Below are 20,054 nucleotides of genomic sequence, written 5' to 3'. Positions count from 1 at the left end.
TCCAGTTCACTGGTCTTTACTGATTTAGTGAATTCAAGAAGATATAACCAGTTGTTCAATAAGCTATATGGCTCATTTCCAACCTCTACACACTATAAAGCTGCTATAAAAGGTAAAATTCATTCATCTAATCAGCATCAGTACCTTGAATTAATGTCCGCTACCCTTGTAACCTCGCATTGAGCATGATTATCACACCTTGTCCTGCACCAGTCCAGTGCATTACTGTGAACTTTACCACAGTTTAAGGTGTACTGAAGTATCTAGTATTTTCATTCAACCTCTGAATAACATAAAATTATTATAATTACAGTTTTTTTCTAAAACATTTCACAATATGAAAAAATAAATTTAGCAACATATCTGGTCCTATTTCCCTCACGGCAGATGACCGCCCCTCCCTGAGCCTAGTTCTGCTGGAGGTTTCTTCTTGTTAAAAGGGAGTTTTTTCCTCCCCACTGCTGCCAAAGCTTTGTTCATATGGGGTCACATGATTGTGGGGTTTTCTCTGTTGTATTATTGTAAAGTATGCCTTACAATATAAAGCGCCTTGAGGCGACAGCTGTTGTGATTGGCGCTGTATAAATAAAATTGAATTGAATCTTGGGTAGATCCAGCATCCTAAAATGAATGAGGGCATTACCAGCGAGAAATAAATTAGTTAGCATTGTTGTATCACAGCAGGAAGGTTCTGGGTTCAATTCCACAATCATGCTATGCATGTTCCCCCCGTGTTTGCGTGGGTCCTGTCCGCGTACTCCGGCTTCCTCCCACAGTCCAAAGACATGCAGTTAATGGGGTTAGGCTAAATTGCCCATAGGTGACATTGTGAGGTTGTCTATCTCTCTTCGTTAACCCTGTTAGACTGGTGACCCTGTCTCTCGACAGCTGGGATAGGCACTGCCGTAACACCGTTTAATATATCGTGTTCAGTAAACCTATTTGAAATTATTTTAGCTTTGCGGCATGGCGAGTTATCCTGCTGGAAGTAGCCATCGAAAGACCGGGGACACAGTGGCCATAAGAAGACGGAAAGTTCAATAGCACTACTCTCGTAGGTTATTCAATTAAAATTATGCGGTTGTTACTGTAAGTATGCCCGGTCAGCGTTTTTCTGATCTTCTGTTGTGCAGTTAAGTTAAACCCTGCTTCACAATCACTTATCACCTTTCGTTGCCCGTTCTGATACTCAATTTGAACAGCAGTTCGTCTTAACAATGTCTACATGACAAAATGCTGAGTTGCTGCTATATTAGATATGCCATAAACTGTTTATATAACAGTTTAACAGCTGTATCTAGTGGCCGGTGAGTGCGCACTTTGTTGTCTACTGTATACGGACCAATGACATTGATATGGACCGATTCAGCTTTAGTTAGCAGGGGGCAGCAGCGAGCTTTGAAGACTGAAACTTGCAAACAGGCAAATAAAGAACCTGACGTTGATGTTCCTCTTTCCAGCAGTGCATGATGGTCCGTATACCGGTATTAACTGCTGTGAGTCCTGTTGTTTTCCCCTCGTTTCCTTTAGTGCTACTGTGATTATGAAGAAAAGACACACCGTCCGCTTTATTTTACATGACAGGTAGGTGTCCAAATGAAGCCTCTCGGTCCCCTGTCATTCCGGGCTTTCTTTGGTGTTTTTATGTTGCCTGTTGGGGTAGCTTATCCGGCTAACTTGCTACCATTGGCTAGTCTACGTGTAACTGCCGTTGACAACATTAGCTGTAGCGTTAGCTCTAGCATGTAGCTAATAAGGCCGCGAATATTCTGCAGCACATCAGCCCCTGACAACAAAACTGCAATTAGTTTTGTGTGTTTCATGTTGCTGTTAGGCATTGACTTCACTGTCAGCGTGAACGGTTGTAATGCAAACACCTGCCAGCAATGCGTGCACTGTAGCTAGGCTAAGGCTAGCTGCCTAGCTTCTGTTACATCTACTTGTCCCGATGGGAGGCACAGCAACGATGACAGCCGAAAGCATAAACATTTTAATATCAAAGATTAAATGACTACAAGGGACACCTGTTTTTTCTCCGCTCAGAAATAATCACGATGGGCGAGGAAATTTATAGTATAATTTATTAACGGTGCTAATTACTAAAAAAAAATGCCATTAAGGCCATGTTTATTTCTTGGCACAATTTCCGGAATATATTAGGGTTTCAGATTTACATTATAAGGAAACGTTTATGCCTGAAAATAATCAGTTCTCGCTGAGTAGATCATAATGTGATTGAAACAAGTAGAATCGAGTTCAATACAGCGGCTCCCCTTGGTATTGTGCTTTCACTTTAGTTGATACCGAGAAAAGGATTAAAAGCCTGATTAATTAATAAGATCCTAATATAGGATGGTGCACACTGTTTTTTTTTTTTTTTTTTTTTTTTTAAACAAGTATTCTTTGTCCATACATGCCGTCCAAAACTATTCCTGAATAATTTGGATTTCTAAGAATCGGTAAATAATTTTTCTTTGGACTTTACATGTCAACATAGAAATATAACTGAGCTTTTATGATCTCAGCAAGAATATCTCTGTGCAGTTATGCTCTTGTTTTACTGTAATTTGCTGATGATTTATTGTTTTTCAGTATTTTACAACGGTTTTCTAAGGGCAGATGAAAATAAATGAGGAAGGTGTTATAAGCTGCTCCTGCTTGTTTTTTTTTCTTTTTCTTTTATGGATGGGATTCAGTGTTACTGCTTGACATATCTTATATGTCATATAGTGAAGAACTAGCCAGTTATATACCTGATGTACCTGCATAAATAAATTCAAATAATACTTATTTTAATCTTTGGCTATCACCATATTACTGCCATTCCTTCCTATTCCTTCAAAGCAGTCTGTCTTCAAAAAGATGAATCGGACAATCATTCCTATTTTTAGCTCCATGCAGTTGCAGTGGGTGGTAGAAAATTGACGGGCCAAGGATCCAAGATGGTTGTGAGTGCTTGAATCTGTGACAAGTCTGAAGTTTTATGTGTTAAGATGGTTCTTAATATTTTGACAGCATTTTTTTAAAATGTAAAAGCAATATGAAGGAGCTAAAAACGGTTCTGATAATAATGGGGAGCGCATAGATCTATAATCCTCTCATTTGTGTGATGGGATTAACAGCAGAGGGTCATACACCTCCACAGTTTGAGCAGTCAGATTACAACTGACTGTTAGCACAGCAACATATCATTGGTTTACAGCTGTCATTTAACCAGCAGTTTTCTTTCAGTTGTTAACCACCAGGGCTGTGAAATGGAGCCAATGTAAAACTCTAAAAAATGCAGTTCTTCCATGGCCAAGTCAGCTTTGGTCCAAATTTTACAGGGTGGTACACAAAACTGACCCTATAGGTAGTTTCTCCTTGTATAACAATTGTAAGACGGCCGAAAAGCAGCACAGGTCTGTTGACCCAGGCAGGTGGAGCTGGGTACCTTTTCCAGTTGAATCAGCAGAGCATCAAATATGAAACATGTGGTCAAAGTTTAGATGCATTTTGTGTTTGATCGGGTGTTGCCGCCTTGGTCAGCTTTTTGTCAGCTTGCATTTTTCGCTACAGATGGTGCAGAAAATGTCTGCATTAAGTTTTAAAGAATTTAAGCACATCTGAGAGCACTTTCACCACGTTGCAGATGTATGTAGGCTTACTGACTGGAGGTTGATAGGCCTTAAATTTGTCACTTAACCAAAGGACTTTTCTATATTTGTGTTGTTTGTGTATTTGGAGCATTTTTAATGAAATGATAAATGATACTGTTCGATATGTTATACAGTACATCAGAGAGCTACAAAAAGTCTTTTACTTTTTATTTAATAGCACATATGTATGTATGTGTGTGTTGTATCAGTCAGTTTTTGGATGTAGTTTGCCAACATTAGCTGATAACCTCGCTCTTCACCTACTCATCCAGTTATGGTATCTTATACTTCAGGGTTGTGTGTGTGTGGGGGGGGGGGGGGCTGCAGTCTATCCCAGCTATCTTAGGGCATAAGCAAGGTACTCCCTGGACAGGTCACCAGCCTCATGCAAGTGTTAACTGAACCTTCAAATGTAGTTAACAAAATGAATGCATGTTATTATCTCAGTTGTTAGATTTAATGCAGCACTGTTGAAAGCTGTACCAGTCACCCCACCCCCCCATAAAACCACTGTGTACATTACCACACAGAAAGAGCTGGAGACTTGCTTGCACCAGTGGATGAACCAGGGCACGTTTCTGTCAGTTTGATGTAGAACTTGTATTGAAATTGAGGCCCTTCACAAATTTTGATGTAACTTTAGTCTGCCTTGTACATGGCAAGCTGAACACATAGTCGTTCTCTACTGCAGCTAACAAGTTACACTAAAAGCTACCTTTGATTTGTCTGTTATATACAAGGGTTCGCTATAGCAGGTAGCTCAACACATTTTATTGAATTTGTTTGTACTGGATGTTCTTTCTGATGCAACCATGAAGAGGTTTGTGTCTTGTCCCATGATCAAACTTTGGATCTTTTGCTGGTTAGATGAATGTGTAAGACTTTATGGCAAAACTAAAGGAACACCAACACATTACAAGTACAAGAGCTGCTCAGCCATTGAAACCCATGCTACAGCATTTACTGAGTCAGCAGAAGATTGGCAACTTTTACACATTATGCACTTCAACACTTAGCAATCACAGTATAACTTTGTACAGTCTGCCACTTTGAGGCTGAGTTGCTGCGATTCCTAAATGCTTTCACTTTGCAATAACATCCCCTACAGTACCCCCACAGTTGATCATATCTAGGAGGGAAGACTTGGACTAGGATGCCTTCTCTTGCAGTACCACACTCGAATTTTCTGAGCTTGTTAGAATGATTCATTCTTTCACAAAACTTTGTAAAGACAGACTGCATGGTCATGTGCTTGATTTCAGACTGTGGCAATGGGTCTAAAAACACTCAAATTTAAAGGTTAATTAGATTCAGCCACCAATCGTTTTTTTTAATGTAGTGTTGCTATCCCTAATGGTGTACAACAGAAGGGGAAGACGTGATACTAAAAGCTGCCAATTTCAAGAAATCATCATTTTGAAACCACAAACCTGCAGAGATGTGGAATGAGACTTCAGAAAGTCCCCTAGTCATCCACTACAAAAAATGGTTCCCAAAGACTCACTATTACTATTTATTTAAAAAAACAAAAAACCCCCAAAACAATGCCCAGTGACTTTATGAAATTATTGATGCTTTAACATCTTACAAGATCAATCTTCTGAAAACATCTGTGACTCTTTACAGATTGGGCAAAGTTTTAAGAGAGATGGACCACATAACTCGTTTGGAACTTTGCTGATTTGGAGTTGATAGTGCTGATTATGATTTCTCTATCTAATGCTAGCCCTGTTTTCATCTTTTTTTTCCAGCTAGCCTGCTGGGAGGCACGTCCCAATGACATGGCCTCCAGTCACAGCTCCTCCCCAGTGCCTCGTCCCAGCAGCGGAGGCCGAGATGGGATCTATCACAAGGAGCGAGATCCTTCCCCACCTCGCTACCGGCATATCCGCTCTTTGCCTGACGTCTGCCCGAAGGAGCCGACTGGTAGGAAGAATGACTGACTTCAGTGCAATGGCATGCATAGGCATCATTTTTAGCAGTAGAACATAACCAGAAAGTATACATATTTTGCAGTTAGACAGTGAAAATAGTCTATAAAAGGTGGTGAAAATCTAGATGTTCATCTATACATCTGCGCTAAGGGTCATCAGTCATTTAAAGTTTACATAGAAACATAAACAGTGATGCTAATATTTTTTTAAGTATACATTTTTTTTTACATACTGGCTATCTAAAGCCCACTCTTTCTTTCACGTTGTCATATTGAACACAAATGAACTTTAAATAGACAAATTTGTGACACTGCAGGAAAACACAGCGTCTTGCAGTTTTTATCTGTATGTTGTGCATTGATTTACTGCTGTGCTTGTGATGTTGCTGTTTGTTGCATTCACCTGGGCCACAGCTGTGATTTAAGTTCAGGAACATGGAAACAAAACCAAGAAACCATGGCAGGCCAGATGCTTAAATTATGAGTTGTTGTTCTCCGCAGAAAATGAAAGCACTGACTTTATTTCTATGTGGTCCTCCAGGTGAGGGGCAGGGCCTGTGTAATGGCCCATCTGTGGTGGCAGAGCACGACCGATGGACAGTTTATAGCTCGAAGGTCAACCTCCCAGCTGCACTGAATGACCCTCGGCTCGCCAAAAGGGAATCTGACTTTTTCACTAAAACATGGGGGCTGGACTTCACCGAGACGGAGGTGATGCCCTCATTTTGCCTCCCCAACATCACCAAGGAGCACTTTGGGCCCTACCTGCAAGAGATGACTCAGGTAATACCTAGAGCGAATTATTAAGAGCATTTATGATTTGTTGACAAGTCAGTATCACTGCAGCTCAGATCTGTGTGGAGTCAATGTTAAAGATGCTATTAGGATATTTTTGTTCTTGAGAGAGTCTTGATTGGGGAAACCTGCAGTCGGCTGAGACTGAAGAAGTCACTTAGATGAGTGACGAAACGTTTCTCCCAGTGAAAACCCTACAATCAACCTTTTGGGGTTCCTGAGAAAGATTCTACGTTTCTCTTGTTTTGGGTTTGTCAAGAATCTGAGGCAGTTTCACTTTGTAGCCTTTTTTGCTCAGGACATGTAAAGTAGAAGTCTTGAAATGCATCTGTTAACTAAGAACTTTAGTTTAAGAAATCTTGTGCATGGATCTTGTGCAAACAATGCAACTGTCTCCCGCTGATGAGCAGCTGCTGTATTTTCCCACCATTTAGAACAAAGGTGGCATTATAGAAGAAGAAAAGATGAAAATGTCTGAATAAAGCTGGACCTTTTTTTAAATCTCAGGAATTCAAACAGCCTGAATACTGGAGGCATTTGCATTTCCTAGAGGAGTTTACTAAATAAAAAAGCAATAGAAGTACTGATGCCAAAGCTGTTGTGATGGAAAGATGTGTCTCAGTCTGTATGTTAAATATGTGATTTTCACTTTAACCAGTCAGGGGTTTTCATGTTGATTTTTCTTTCTTTTTTTTTCTTGTACATGCACTCATTTGTTGACAGAGTTACTTATCACAATGGTTGTGTTACTCTGGCATTTGGCTGAGATTTGCTCTTCTTGTTTTGCCTCACAGTTAAGCTACATTAGTTCTAACTGATAGCTTCTACTGGAGGAAACATGACAACTGCAGTTATGTGTATAGATACGAACAGTAACATACATGGTTACTGATAGTAATTTATTGTTTAATAGTTAAAGTAGGGTTTGATTTACAGAAGTTAACTGGTAACCAAGCCAAAGCCAGAGCGCTGTGGGTAGGATGAGTAGCGTGCTTAAACGATTATGGAAGTGACGTGAGTAAAAATGGCGTTTTGAGATAGTCTTACGTTCATCATTAACCCAGCCCCAGTGAGGAATGTCTTTGTGTTTAAGAGACAGCAGCTGTACATTTGTATTCAAGATTCAAAGTTTTAAAGGGAATCCAGTCTCGATACAGTACAAACACACCTTAATGTGTTGGATAAATGTGTTGGACGGTACAGGGCAATCAGAGCAAGGACTAATAGACTCAAACACAGCTGTTATCCAACTGCAATAACACATCTGAATACTACAAAAAAAATGTCCATCACGCCACTCTTGTGTTAATCTATGCACGGTCTGAAGCATGTGTGTGGGAATGTATGTGAATGTTTTACTGTTATATCTTATTAGTATTTTAAGTATTCTATCTATTTTATTTATTGAATTTTATTGTTTTATTTATATTTTGATATTGCTAGGGATGATGCAATGATCGGGGACCATTCTTAATTTCGTTGTTCTCATGACAATGACAATAAAGTTTCTGATTCTGATTCTAAAACCTTCCTTTACTGGCTGTCATGTTTCAAGTAGAATAGATGTCTTGAAATGCAGCTGATGCTTTAATGTTGTCAACAAACATTCTACAAACAATTAAAATAATGAAAATAAAATACAAACAGGCTTTAAAGTTCTTATGTGTTTTTAAATTCTTAAATTGTCTTGGCCTGTGCTGCTTCATTTTTATAATGCCTCAAGTGGCAAAAATAGCTCTTACAGAAGGTTTCTGTTCCTCATTTAGTCTTTTATTACTTTTGTTACCAGCTGAGTGTGGTGAGATTGAGCTGTAACATCTCTTGCACTTCTGACAGTGCATTTCTGTTCTTGTAAGAGTCATCTAGTTTTTAGAAATGTTATTGTAGCTTTGTTTTCACTTCCTCCTACGGGTTTCATGCATCTGATTTCTTGTTCAGTGTGTTGCTTTGTTCTTCTCTAATGACCCACAGCTGTAACCTTTGTTAGTTTGTATCATCAAACTTGGCTTCTGTGATTCACTCAAGCCTTTTTTTCCTGGTGCGTAACGATCATGTTAGCTTTACAGAGAGCGGGCTGGGCCAAAAATCCTGAACTTCCTTTTTGGATTTCATGATTTCATTTTTAGAGGGAACGAATCCATGAACGTTGCAAGACGATCTGCCCCAACAAAGATGATGTCGACGCTGTCTCTAGTATCACCACCAACCAAGGTATGAATTATTAACCAGCTGCTGCAGGACTCTCTGACTGCCTAAGATTGGCAGCACGCAATGACTTCAGATGCAAATATGCAGGCTACAGTGTATACATATACACTGTCACATCTGACTGTACCACACATTAAGTGTATGTGAGCGTAGTTTGGTCCTGAACCTTGGCTCTTTAATAGATTTAAGGGTTTTTACAGTTTAACACACGGGTTTTATTATCTTTCTTTTGATTTGCTTCCAAAACAATATTTTATGCCTTTAATGCACATTTCAGAATTTGATCTGATAAACACATTTCTCTGCTTGCTGCACTTTTCACAAGTTTCCTGTCTTTTTTATTTTTATTGTTTAGTTTGTACAGAGCACACTCTAGTGTCAGTCTTAGAAACTAAACTTTGTCAAACTTTGTTAGCTGAGCAACACAAAAGGATATTCTGACTCTTAAACATAACTACTGTAACCGATAGTGATTTAGAGCTTTTGTTGCTTATTCCAGACAAATCCAGAACTGAGCTGGAGCAAGTCCCGAAGGTAATTATGCAAACATGCATAATATTCTGTCTGATTCTCTTTGGATTTCTCTTTCCCTTTAACTTTGACAGTGTGGCCAATGCTCTAATGCAGTTCCGTTGTATCATTTTAGCTGTGGACTCAAACACATTGTGACTCTTTTGACACTTGCAACTAAGCATGTCTCATTTATTAGCTTAGACATGATAGTGACACTATTGTGACAACAGGCTGTCTCCAGAGTGACCTTGCTGCTTCACTGTCTCACTGTGCTTTATATTGTCAGATTTTCATGAAGCCCGACTTTGCTCTTGAGGACCCGGCTACCTTCAACATGGTCCTTCCCTGGTCACACTTTAACAATGCTGGGGGGAAGAGCAGCAGAGACGTGGCTTCTTCCAAACTGCTCCAGGAAAAGGTGAATTCTCATCAACACATACAGATCACCCAGGGAGGGCGATCTGTAGATCGAGAGTAAACCTGCACTGATGTGTTTTCAAAGTGTTCCTTTCAAACCATCTTGGTAACACTCCAAGGCAGTTATATAGTGTTCCTTTGAAAACGCATCAGATCACAATGGAGAAAAGCATCATGCTGAGTATCTGTACTGATATGGACTGTGAAATGTAAGGAATAAAGGATGCGATTGTTTAATGGGAATGAAAATGATCAACCTGCAGAGGGCTGAATTCAGGGTGCTCCTGCCCCCCCCTGCTGTTTGTGTTGAATTTTACACATCCACAAACAGTGGTTTTGGCTCTGACACCGGCATGTTTATCTGTCTAAACAGCTAATCACAACCTAAACAAGAAGCAACCACTGACCAGTAAGAGGTAGTTTGGTGTTGGGGCCTTGTAGCATAACAAAAGAACAAAAGGAACTTAAAAATAATAATACTAATAAGTTTTAGTAGCAATTTTGTTAAATACTTGTTTAAATCCCTTTAGCTTCTACATCTGTGAGTATTTTCTGCTTTTCTCAGTTTTACAAGAAAGACACGTGGCACTCCAGGAAATTTTGTAATATATCGTTCAATCTTTATTTTAGGGAAAGCTAGCAGGAGTTGTAGACTCACCGGTCCAGTCACTTTTGATGAGGAGTGAAATTAAAGTTCCTGTAGATACATTCTATAAGTTAATTACCTTGAGGTGTTACCAAGATGATTTCTAAAAGGACACTGGTTGGTGTTGACTGGAGAGGTTAAGAAAAATGATGGATAATTGTAATTTATTTATAATTGTATTTGATGGACTTGATCTAAACACAGAAATTAGACGTCTGTTGTTATATATTTAAGGATGAAATGCATATTGTTATTGTTCAGTTAATTTACCTGAAGATATTTAAAACTTATGACAAGTAGAATATAACCGCAGTGGAGGTTTAGTATCGGTCATGTGTCATGTGATTAACTGCTTACAGTTAACAGGATCCTAATCAAACAGGATAGTTGTTGATTTGCACTTTTGTGCTCATCAGTCATTAGATCAGTTAAACCAGCGACCTTCATATGTAGAAGTTAATCAAATGATGTTCTTTTTCCTCCAGCTCAGCCACTACCTAGATGTGGTGGAGGTGAGCATTGCTCGACAGATCTCGCTGCGTTCCGAAGCGTTTTTCCATGCTATGTCGTCGCAGCACGAGCTGCAGGACCAGCTGCAGGAGACGCAGCATGCCGTGGCCGTCCTTCGGGGCCGTACAGCTGCCATGGACCAGGTCATGTGCCAAGGACCTCTCCAGGCTCTCTGCACCGCCCTGACTCGCAACAACTGCGTGAAGCTGCACAACAAGCTGAAGCTGATGGCCGCAGTGCATCAGACACAGCCCACTGTACAGCTGCTGCTCTCCACCTCTGAGTTTGTTGGAGCACTGGAACTTATCGCCACCACTAAGGAGGTGCTCCAGCAAGAGCTGCAGGGCATCCACAGCTTCAGGTGAGAGTGTGTTTACTGGATCAGTTTTACTAGGATAGTTTTTGTTGTGATGTCTGAAATTGATGTTCTACAAGCAGCCAACAGAGCAGCTGTACAATGCTGTGTTTGCATCTCTCAGACATCTGGGCTCCCAGCTGTGCGAGCTAGAGAAGCTGATTGATAAGATGATGGTGGAGGACTTCAGTATGTACGCTCACAGTGACCTGAACCGCAGCCTGAGAGATGAGCCACAGGTTCTGGAGAAGGTCTGAACAATCACCTTCAACACAAAGGGTCTAATAGATTTCAGGATGGTCATGTTTAGAAGATGACTGACAACAACAACTGTTGGGGAATGTGCGGTTGCCATTTACATTTGCATGCATCTCTGTATACATGATAAATATAAGTATTCCTGCTACATCTACACACACAAAACATCAACGTTTCTGTTCCTGTCATCAGTGTGATGCTTAATATCGAAAGACTAAATTATATTTCTTTGTCATTTCGAATGTGCTTCTGCTTTTAGTTTCAGTTACATCAAACAAAATGTAGAATCTGATTCTGGCAGCAAGTCATTATTATAGTCTGACAGAAACAATTATATACAGCTGTGCAGCTCTGCTCATGCTGAGTATCAGTATTCGTTTTTAGTCTTTGAATGTGATTACATAATTGAATTCTTCGGTCTCATATTAAATTCATCTCAGCTTTCTGAAACCCTGCTGCCCGGTCATGTCAGTGTTTTAGGACCCTGTATTTTCTGGTGCGTTTGTCTGTGGATTTTAGGAGCGTCTGGAGTCGCTGGTGTTCGGCCTGCTGCGGCAGCGGAAGCTGGATTTTCTGGATATTTACAGTGATGAGATGATCGTAGCGGCCAAGGCAATCGTCTCTCAGGTGTGACTCCTCCTGACACAGTCCAGTCTTTATCTGTTTCTAAGCGCTGCATTAAATAACAGCGATCCAGCTGCGATTTATCATGTAATAGAAACCTTTTTGTGTTTGCAGTGTGTGGCAGATAGTGTTGTGCAGATAGAAGAAATTGATGCTGAAGTCGTTGTTAAGTAAGTTGGAACAATGTGATTAATACCACTGGTTGTATTAAAGCATTTTATGCAATGTTTAATGAGCACATTGACTTTGTAAACAAAGAAAATACCAGTCCAAGTTGAACCTCATGGAGACTCGCTGTACATGTGTGCATTTGTGTTTCTCAAGGCTTGCTGACCAAATGCGTCTGATGACATTCCCTCAGTGGTTTGACCTGCTGAAAAATGTCTTTGAGAGCTTCCTTTTCTTCCTGCAGAGAATCAAGGTTAGTCAAAACAGCTCCTGGTACAGAGCTCCTATTTTTAGTCTGCTAGACTTCAGAAGATGGTTCACACATCACAAACATTATCCAACATTTGATGCAGGTAAAAATATTCTTTCTGTGTGAATTCAACAAACTGAATCTAATTGTGCACCTTATTACCCAACTGCCTGTTTGCTAGGCCACTATGAATGTGATCAGGAATGTGGTTCTAGAGGTTCTGGACTCAAACCAGAAAACCCGTCTCCTGGAGGACTCCTGTTCAGAACCATCCGGCCAAGAGGCTTCTCAGGTCCCGTCACTCCTGCAGGGAGAGGCTGAGCTGGCCTACCTCACCCATGAAGGCCTGTTCATCAGTGATGCTTTGAATGATGCCCAGCAGAAACGGCAGGAGCAGAAACAACAGCGAGTAGTGCCGGCAGCCCAGGATCAGAGCTCTGCAGCAGGATTCAGGAGCCAGCAGGGCCGGGTGGAGACTGCCAGTAGTGACTCTGGGGCCACAGAAATGTCTGCCAGCAGAGAGCAGAGCTTCATGTATGTCACTCTTAAGTTTTTCTTCTTCTTCTTTTTTTCTTTTTCTGTTTGAACAAAAACAAAAATATCATGGTAATTGCAGTCCCGTTGCACCATAGCCTCTAACTGACATCTGGTTAAAAGGCTGTTGCATTTTCCTTTTTTTGCAATTCAGGTCTTCTTATTTACTGAAAACAGCATCAAACCGTAAAGTGACAGTTTTGTTCAAAAGTCTTGAGCCTTCCAACAAGACAGATTTTCTTGTAATTAAAGTTGTCTTGAGCAGCAGTTCTCCAGGCTTTCTGAAGGAGCTTTTCTTTAGACATTGGGTGCTTTTTCTCTCTTTTTCAGTTCGGCTCCTGTATCAGAGCACTTTGTGAAAAACACTTTTTGTTTGTGATGCTACTTAACATTGACCCGTGAATTATTCAAGCATAAAAAAAGGGATGAACCAGTGTTATGACTGCATTTTAGATACTTTGTTACTGGTCGCCTATCACAAAAACACAGGATGCTCTTATTTCTTTAGTTGATTCTACGAAAATGGCAAACACGCATAACTTACACGAGAACTGGACTTGAAAACCAGTGGCAGCAGATCTTACAGAGTGGTGTGGACTGTAGTGGCTTATAATCTCCTGTAGAGACTGGCTCTCTTAAAACAAAAATGGAAGTGTTGTTGCCCAAGATAAAGTACAAAAATGATTTAACCAAAAGTGAAAATGACTGAGAGGGATTAAAGCTGTGAAACCTTTGACTCGGTTCTTCAGCCTGTTAACAGTGAGTGTGTTTGTGTTCAGGCCTGGTGAGAACATGATGCCCACCGACTTTGAGCTGAACCTTGTGATAAACAACCTCCAGGAGCTCATGTACACGGCTTCCGACATCAGCCATGACCGCTGCGTCAAAGTGCTCACAGCCCGAGCCAAGGTATGGTGTACATGTGTCTGTATTTGAGGTTTTCTATGGAAAAGGATAAACCTGAAAATGTAATTGAAGTGTTTGTGTTTACGTTTAACAGGATGGATCTCTGGAGCGTCTGACCTCAGCGGAGTTCGTTTGTCTTTCACAGGCAGTGGAGGGATTTGTCAGGGACACAGAGGAGCTCTGTGGCAGGCGAAGCGTTTCCCTGAGGGGCGCGTTGCAGAGCCAGGCCAACCGCTTCGTCCACCGCTTCCACGAAGAACGCAAGACCAAACTCAGGTAACCTGCAGTACCATTGTTTTCAGGATGTGAAGGTTTGCTTTTAAATATGATAACTGTTTGTGTGAGTGAGTGAAGGTTTAGTTTCATGGTTGAATTTGAGTGTGTATCTGGTCTTACTCCTGTAATGTAGCAGTGTAGGTGCTGAAGTTTGCTTTTGTGCCCCTGCAGCCTGCTGCTGGATAATGAGCGCTGGAAGCAGGCTGAGGTTCCTGCTGAGTTTCAGGATCTGGTGAACTCCATTGCTAATGGTAGAATATCACTACCAGAGCGCAAAATCCCAGGTATCAGACTCCACTGTCCGAAAATCCTCATTAACCTGATTTTATTTGTAATTTCTGTAGTTTTAGTTCTACAGTTCTGAAATGTTTTGACTACTTACAGAGTAACACATTGCATATATATGCTGACTTTGATGTAAAATAAGAAAATGGATAAAGAAGTAAAGATTCACAGTTCAGTCCAGTCAAGGAGTTTATAAGACCCCCAAACCTTAGAGAGAAAATCCCAACAATTGGACAGTCCCCTATAAGCAGCACTAGGAAACAGTGGGGACAAAAGAACTCCCTGAGAGGCAGTTATCTATGAGACCTGTTGGGTGAGGGTTGGGCAGTTAATTTCCCTAACGGACCACATGAAGCAGAATTTATGTTAAAGTGCAGTCGTGTGTCTGCTTGGTGCTGCTTGTGCTGTTCTTGGTCTGTCAGCAGGCGCAGAGAAGAGCGGACTTGTAACATACAAAGAGTTGTAGTGAAACAGAGTGTTAAAAACAGTGAAACCTGTTCACTGCAGCAGCAGTCTCCCCCTCCTCCAGTTTGGACAGAAACATGCATGCAGACAGACTTAAATTACACTTAAGAAGCTGGGAGTAGAGCAGAACTGCTCTGTGTTGTTGTCAGAGGCTCCAGGTGCTTGGAGGTTTCTAGTGATGCACTGAGGCTTGGTTCCACAGCTTGCATACAGAGCAACAGAGAAACATCACAGCACAAGAAGAACAGCTTTCTTATTTGTAACATTCGTTTTCCCATTCCAGGTCCCAATGACAGGAAACCCACAGAGTTTCTGCTTGTCAACGGGCAGAAATATGCAGTTGTTGGGTAGGTGAAATCACATATTTCATGATTTTAAATATTATTCTGTCCTCACACTGTCATTAAAGTTGGAAGTTAGACAGCGCAAATGCTTTTTAAATGTGAACATTTAGTTTTAAAAGATTTTCTGAGTAGCCTTTGTGTTCCTTCAGGACGGTTCTGCTGCTGATCCGGATCTTTTTAGAATACTGCCAGTGTGTCAATGACATCCCATCCATCTCTACAGACATGCTGACGCGTCTGGCAGATCTCCTCAAGGTCAGAAACTCAACAGCACACAAATCACACGATCCTACGTTAGTTCAGCCTCTTGTAGTTAGTAAACAGGAAAAGACTTTGTTTCCTAGAGACAATTTGATCACAACACTGAAGTGTTTACATTTGACACAGCCGTGACATGCTGGTATGCTAGCCTTAGGTTTAGAGTGGTGGTGTTTACTGAATTTTCTTGGATTGTCTTTCTGCAGCACTTCAACTCTCGGAGCTGCCAGCTGGTTCTGGGAGCCGGAGCTTTGCAGATCGTCGGCCTCAAGACCATCACCACCAAAAACCTTGGTATATAACACCTGCTACACACACTGCTTACAAGTAGACCTGTTTTTTCAGTATGTGAAGCAACTTTTAATGGTTGAGAATGCTGATTTTTACTGTTAACTGTGTGTGTTGTAGCATTAGCTTCCCGCTGTCTGCAGCTGGTGGTTCACTACATTCCCATCATCAGAGCTCATTTTGAGACCAAACTGCAGCCCAAACAATTCAGTGTTCTCAGACACTTTGATCACATCACCAAGGTAACACTCAGCATGACCACTTTAAGTGTGGCCTCATCCTGGCTAAATAAAAGTTTGAGAGAAGAGTTAAAAATAAAATGTCATGACAAAATCTCCAAAGATTTCAGCTCGATGTGAGTCGTGTTGCTGAGGCTGTTTGTTGTGTTGCAGGACTACAACGATCACATAGCAGAGATCTCTGCTAAGCTGGTGGCCATCATGGACAGTCTGTTTGAGAAGGTTCTATCAAAGGTTAGATGAGGGCAGGGAACACGAGAACACTTTATGAATGGTTTTAAATTTTATGCAAGCATAAAAATAATTCTATTTACAGAGGACTTTCAGTTGTAATGAGATTCAGGCAGTGTGTGTAGGCCTAATATTTCCACAGTTAGTTGTGTTAATCCTTTTTTTTTAACTTTAATAATAGTATTGAATTAATGTAGACTTAATAGAATCATTGCTATTAGATAATAGAACAAACAAATAACCAATAATCGAACCTACTAAATTATACTTGCACTGTATACCTGATGGTCAGGTATCCATTTCTGTCCTTTATTAGTACAGAATTTATGACTTTTTGACATGTGTAATGCACTTTCTCAGAATCTTTCTGTGTATTTTAAATTGTTGTATTCCAAATGCGCACAGAATCACATGACCTCAGGCGTATCCTTTTATGTCCTCAGTATGAAGTGAAGGCTCCGATGCCCTCAGCCTGCTTCAGAAACATCTGTAAGCAGATGGCAAAGATGCACGAAGCCATTTATGAACTTTTACCTGAAGAACAGACACAGGTGAGATCTTTTTGTTTTCTCTACTCTTTTTGTGTCTGTGACAGCTTGTTGATCAGAGACTTGAGAGTTGTGTATCCATATACAGATGCTGTTTCTGAGGATCAATGCCAGTTTCAAAATGCATCTGAAGAGGCAGCTGGCTCGGCTTGGAGTTATTAATGATGGAGGACCGCAGCATGGGTAAGTGCCCTGAAAACCAGCTAATGATTGGAGTATGTTGATATGACAGAGCAGCACTTCCTGCTTCGCTCTGAAGAGAAGTAGCACCTCTTTTCCTGTTGGTGTTCCCCGTTGTTTCACATTTTATTGAAAGAGAATTTTGAACATTACATGAATACTTGACATGTCTTTATATCTGCTATATTAAAGTGCTAGAATTGTACTTAACAAACCTGACACAAATTTAGAGTTCCACTTCTGTGAGTTAGTTTTGGAATTAACGTAGGTGATAGGTGTGTGTCAGTGACAGCTGCCACGGTGCCAGAATCATTGCTGCCAATTTTGAAAGAATATCCTCATATGTGGCTCTCATTTTTCTTAAAAACAAAAATAAGGTAAAAAAAAAAAATCTGGTAATTCTTTGTTTTTACGTTCATCGGGCCCCAATGTGACCAAATATCAAAGAGAAATTAAAAATGCTGCTGTGGAAGAGTTCAGGTCTTAGGAGGTTATAAACTGCTTCTTGTCAGAGCATAGCTCTTCCCCATCTTTCATGTCTTTGACACTTTGACTCGTGTTTGCAGGCTGGTGGTGGTAGACGTGGCGTTCTACACCGAGAACATCCAGGGGCTGAAGAGCCTCGAGAGGCTCGACCTGAACATGGTTGAGGTCTGGGAGCAGAAGAGGTGATGGAGGATGGAATCTGCATCTCCAGAACTGACCTTACCTCAGCAGTTATGGGAGCCTGACCCCCGGGGGCTGGCTGAGGCTGGAAGAGGCCCAAAGGGACCAAAAATGCGAGTATGGGAGAAGAGCAGCAGCATACCGGTGCTTCAGAGACTGTTCAGAAACGCACAGCGCCTGGTGAAAAACTGTTGCCACCTCATCGCAGTGTGTGCAATTCAATAGAAAATGAAAAAATAAATTATTACTGTTTTAGTGGGAGGGCAGGATGTGGATTATTCTTATGAAATTTGGGGGTAATTTATTTTTCTTTCTCCGGAAACATTCTATACTGTGTTAGGCTTTTTCCTCCAGCAGTCTGCAATGCTGGAGCTGACAGGATTTTTATCAACACCGCATGCTCGGCAGGTTACCCTTTTGCATACTCGGAGAGCTTGGGAGGGGTCATTCTTATTGCTTAAAAAAATCAACAGGGTTCCTGTTCCATGTCAACACTATTCCAATCCTCTCTGATCAGCTGCTTTTGGGTTTATTTGCTTACTTTTTTATACTCCAAAATAATAATAACAGTAGCTGAGAGAAAGGTTTAATTTCAGTATGTGGGCATAGTGACAAGATTCACTTCAAAAGGTTTAACTTCCACCTTAAAACAGTTTGGTCATGCAGTTGCTTCAGCCCAGTCAGATCCTGGTCGTTGTGATGATTGACAGTGGCGCAGAACTCGCTAAACTGATGCAGAGAGTTTGCAGGATGTGAAGCATGAATATCAGCTGTTAACTTTTGCACCTTCCAGTCTGTGTGAGCTGTTAGTTTTCTGCGAAGATGGAAGAGAAAATCTGATTAAACCTATCATCCAGAATACCTTCTTCTGATGCTGCAATATTGTGTCACAACTCCCCACAGGGGTAAAAGTAACAAGTGCTTACAGCTCTCCCTCCTCCTGCTAGCAGAGTTTTCTTCATGACATCAGATTTGATCAGATTTTCTCTTCCTGACTGTTCAGCTACCGAGAGCTCCCGTCACACGAAGCAAACGACCTGTCCAGATGCAGTCACAGATCAGTCTCTGCAGCAGTAAGAACACTACAGGCTGACAGGCTGCTGTTTGGAACCATTCGACTCCCAAATGCAAATATTCATCTACTCTCCTAGTCTATGTGTTGGCTTTTGTAAGCAGCTTGTTTCCAAGATAAATCTCCTGGTATGAAACTAATGAGCTGGCATTGCAATAATTTGCCCTTCTGAAATGATTGATTAATCTAACATGTGCAGCCATAGTCATTCTTAACTCCCACACTAATCAGAAGGCATAAATGGTGTACATATGGTGACAAGCACAGTTGGATTAATGTGATGTGACTGCAGCGGTCAGCGTCAGGCGCGCCAGAGAACAGAAGCATTAACGATCATCACTGTCTGCTTCAGAAGTGCCTACTTTGAATCGACTATCAGAGACGACACATCTGAGCTCTCCACTACAGTGTGCCTACCATACCACTGTGTGTGTGTGTGTGAGTGTGTGAGAGACTTTTTGGGGTTTTGATGAGCATGTGTGTATGAGTCCAAATGAATCGGTTTCCTTCAAACCTGCTGTGAATAAAACAGGATGATGGAGCGACCTATTGTCAGTCTGTTCATCTGTTGCACATTGTCATCTTCAGAGCTAGCATACTTCCTGTCTGAGCCTCACAAAACATGTTAAGGCAAATGTAAGAGTGTTATTTCCAGTTAGCCAATGTTACTACATCGGTCTATTCTGCACAGTTCTAGCTGTATTCATTTTCTTAAAACTCACATCAAACACTTCCTGTAAGATCTTTGGCTTGAAACCACTTAAGTTTTTTAAAAATTTGATTTTCGACCCTTTCTATCACTTTCCAAATTGATATGAAAGATTTTACATGAAGTATTTGATTCAAGCGGAGTTACTGAAGTAAGGATAGAGAACACTTAAAAGAGATCGTTTGACATTGCTGGATGTACTAGATCTTTCTCACATCGGCTTTTTGGATCATGTATCGCTTGCTTTCACTGAAGTAAGCTTTAAGTTACTCTAGACAGTGAGAATGACGATGGCTAAAAATATGAAAGGTTTGTCATATCTATGGTTGATGGAACAGCCAAAAACTTTTCAAGGTTTACTTGAAATATTACTATTACTTGATAACTAAAAAAAAAAAAAACAGCATCAAGAACTCCTACCAATGAGCTAGAACAGGCCAGCCTAAACAACAGTACAAAACTCTAGTCCTGGCAGCACAAAGACCAGAGGCAACAAGACTGAGACTCTCCAACTGTGACTCGTACACTGAAAGGCACAATCAAGTGACTAAGATGATGTACAGGAGCATCTATGGACTGGAAGTCCCAAGCCCTGATGGGAGACGACACCAAAGGTGCTTGAGAACAGCAGGGTTATGGTCCTGTGACAATTTGAGTTCCAAGCAGCTTTTCGCCAGCCAACTAGAGATGGTGGTGGCTGACAGGGAGGAGAAGATTGCTGAGATTGCCACATGTATC

At 41.0% G+C, this 20,054-nt stretch overlaps 1 protein-coding gene across 4 annotated transcripts; it reads left to right on the top strand.

Moving 5' to 3' along the window:
• The first annotated feature begins 888 nt into the window (after positions 1-888).
• On the top strand, positions 889-19,152 carry vps54 (VPS54 subunit of GARP complex). 4 transcript variants are annotated; one of them, XM_086294700.1, is made up of 23 exons: positions 889-1,054; positions 5,390-5,564; positions 6,113-6,354; positions 8,493-8,577; positions 9,074-9,108; positions 9,374-9,505; positions 10,636-11,021; positions 11,140-11,266; positions 11,793-11,900; positions 12,012-12,067; positions 12,222-12,318; positions 12,497-12,849; positions 13,629-13,758; positions 13,850-14,031; positions 14,203-14,315; positions 15,065-15,128; positions 15,275-15,380; positions 15,590-15,677; positions 15,792-15,913; positions 16,064-16,144; positions 16,585-16,692; positions 16,778-16,872; positions 17,436-19,152. In XM_086294700.1, the coding sequence occupies exons 2-23, from the start codon at positions 5,420-5,422 to the stop codon at positions 17,539-17,541; spliced, it is 2,961 nt and encodes a 986-aa protein (XP_086150826.1). In that variant the 5' UTR covers positions 889-1,054; positions 5,390-5,419; the 3' UTR covers positions 17,542-19,152. The 4 variants fall into 4 exon arrangements, with proteins under 4 accessions (XP_086150826.1, XP_086150827.1, XP_086150824.1 ...); XM_086294701.1 differs by lacking the exon at positions 889-1,054 and adding an exon at positions 1,070-1,089; XM_086294698.1 differs by lacking the exon at positions 889-1,054 and adding an exon at positions 1,409-1,496.
• Positions 19,153-20,054: the final 902 nt, after the last annotated feature.

The sequence above is a fragment of the Aulonocara sp. 'chitande type north' Nkhata Bay genome, linkage group LG6 (assembly GCF_057382095.1).
Source record: "Aulonocara sp. 'chitande type north' Nkhata Bay isolate Kocher_YH1m ecotype deep benthic linkage group LG6, A_spYH_male_GT1.1, whole genome shotgun sequence".
Lineage (NCBI taxonomy): Eukaryota > Metazoa > Chordata > Actinopteri > Cichliformes > Cichlidae > Aulonocara > Aulonocara sp. 'chitande type north' Nkhata Bay.
This window is presented reverse-complemented; position numbering and strand designations above follow the sequence as displayed.

What these genes read in the sequence shown, in the direction of transcription:
- vps54 (XM_086294698.1), top strand. Translation starts at nt 1,467, where the DNA reads ATGATGGTCCGTATACCGGTATTAACTGCT. An exon ending in CTGCCCGAAGGAGCCGACTG is followed by an intron (nt 5,565 to 6,112) that starts GTAGGAAGAATG and finishes GTGGTCCTCCAG; the next exon opens with GTGAGGGGCAGGGCCTGTGT. An exon ending in CCAAACTGCTCCAGGAAAAG is followed by an intron (nt 9,506 to 10,635) that starts GTGAATTCTCAT and finishes TTTTTCCTCCAG; the next exon opens with CTCAGCCACTACCTAGATGT.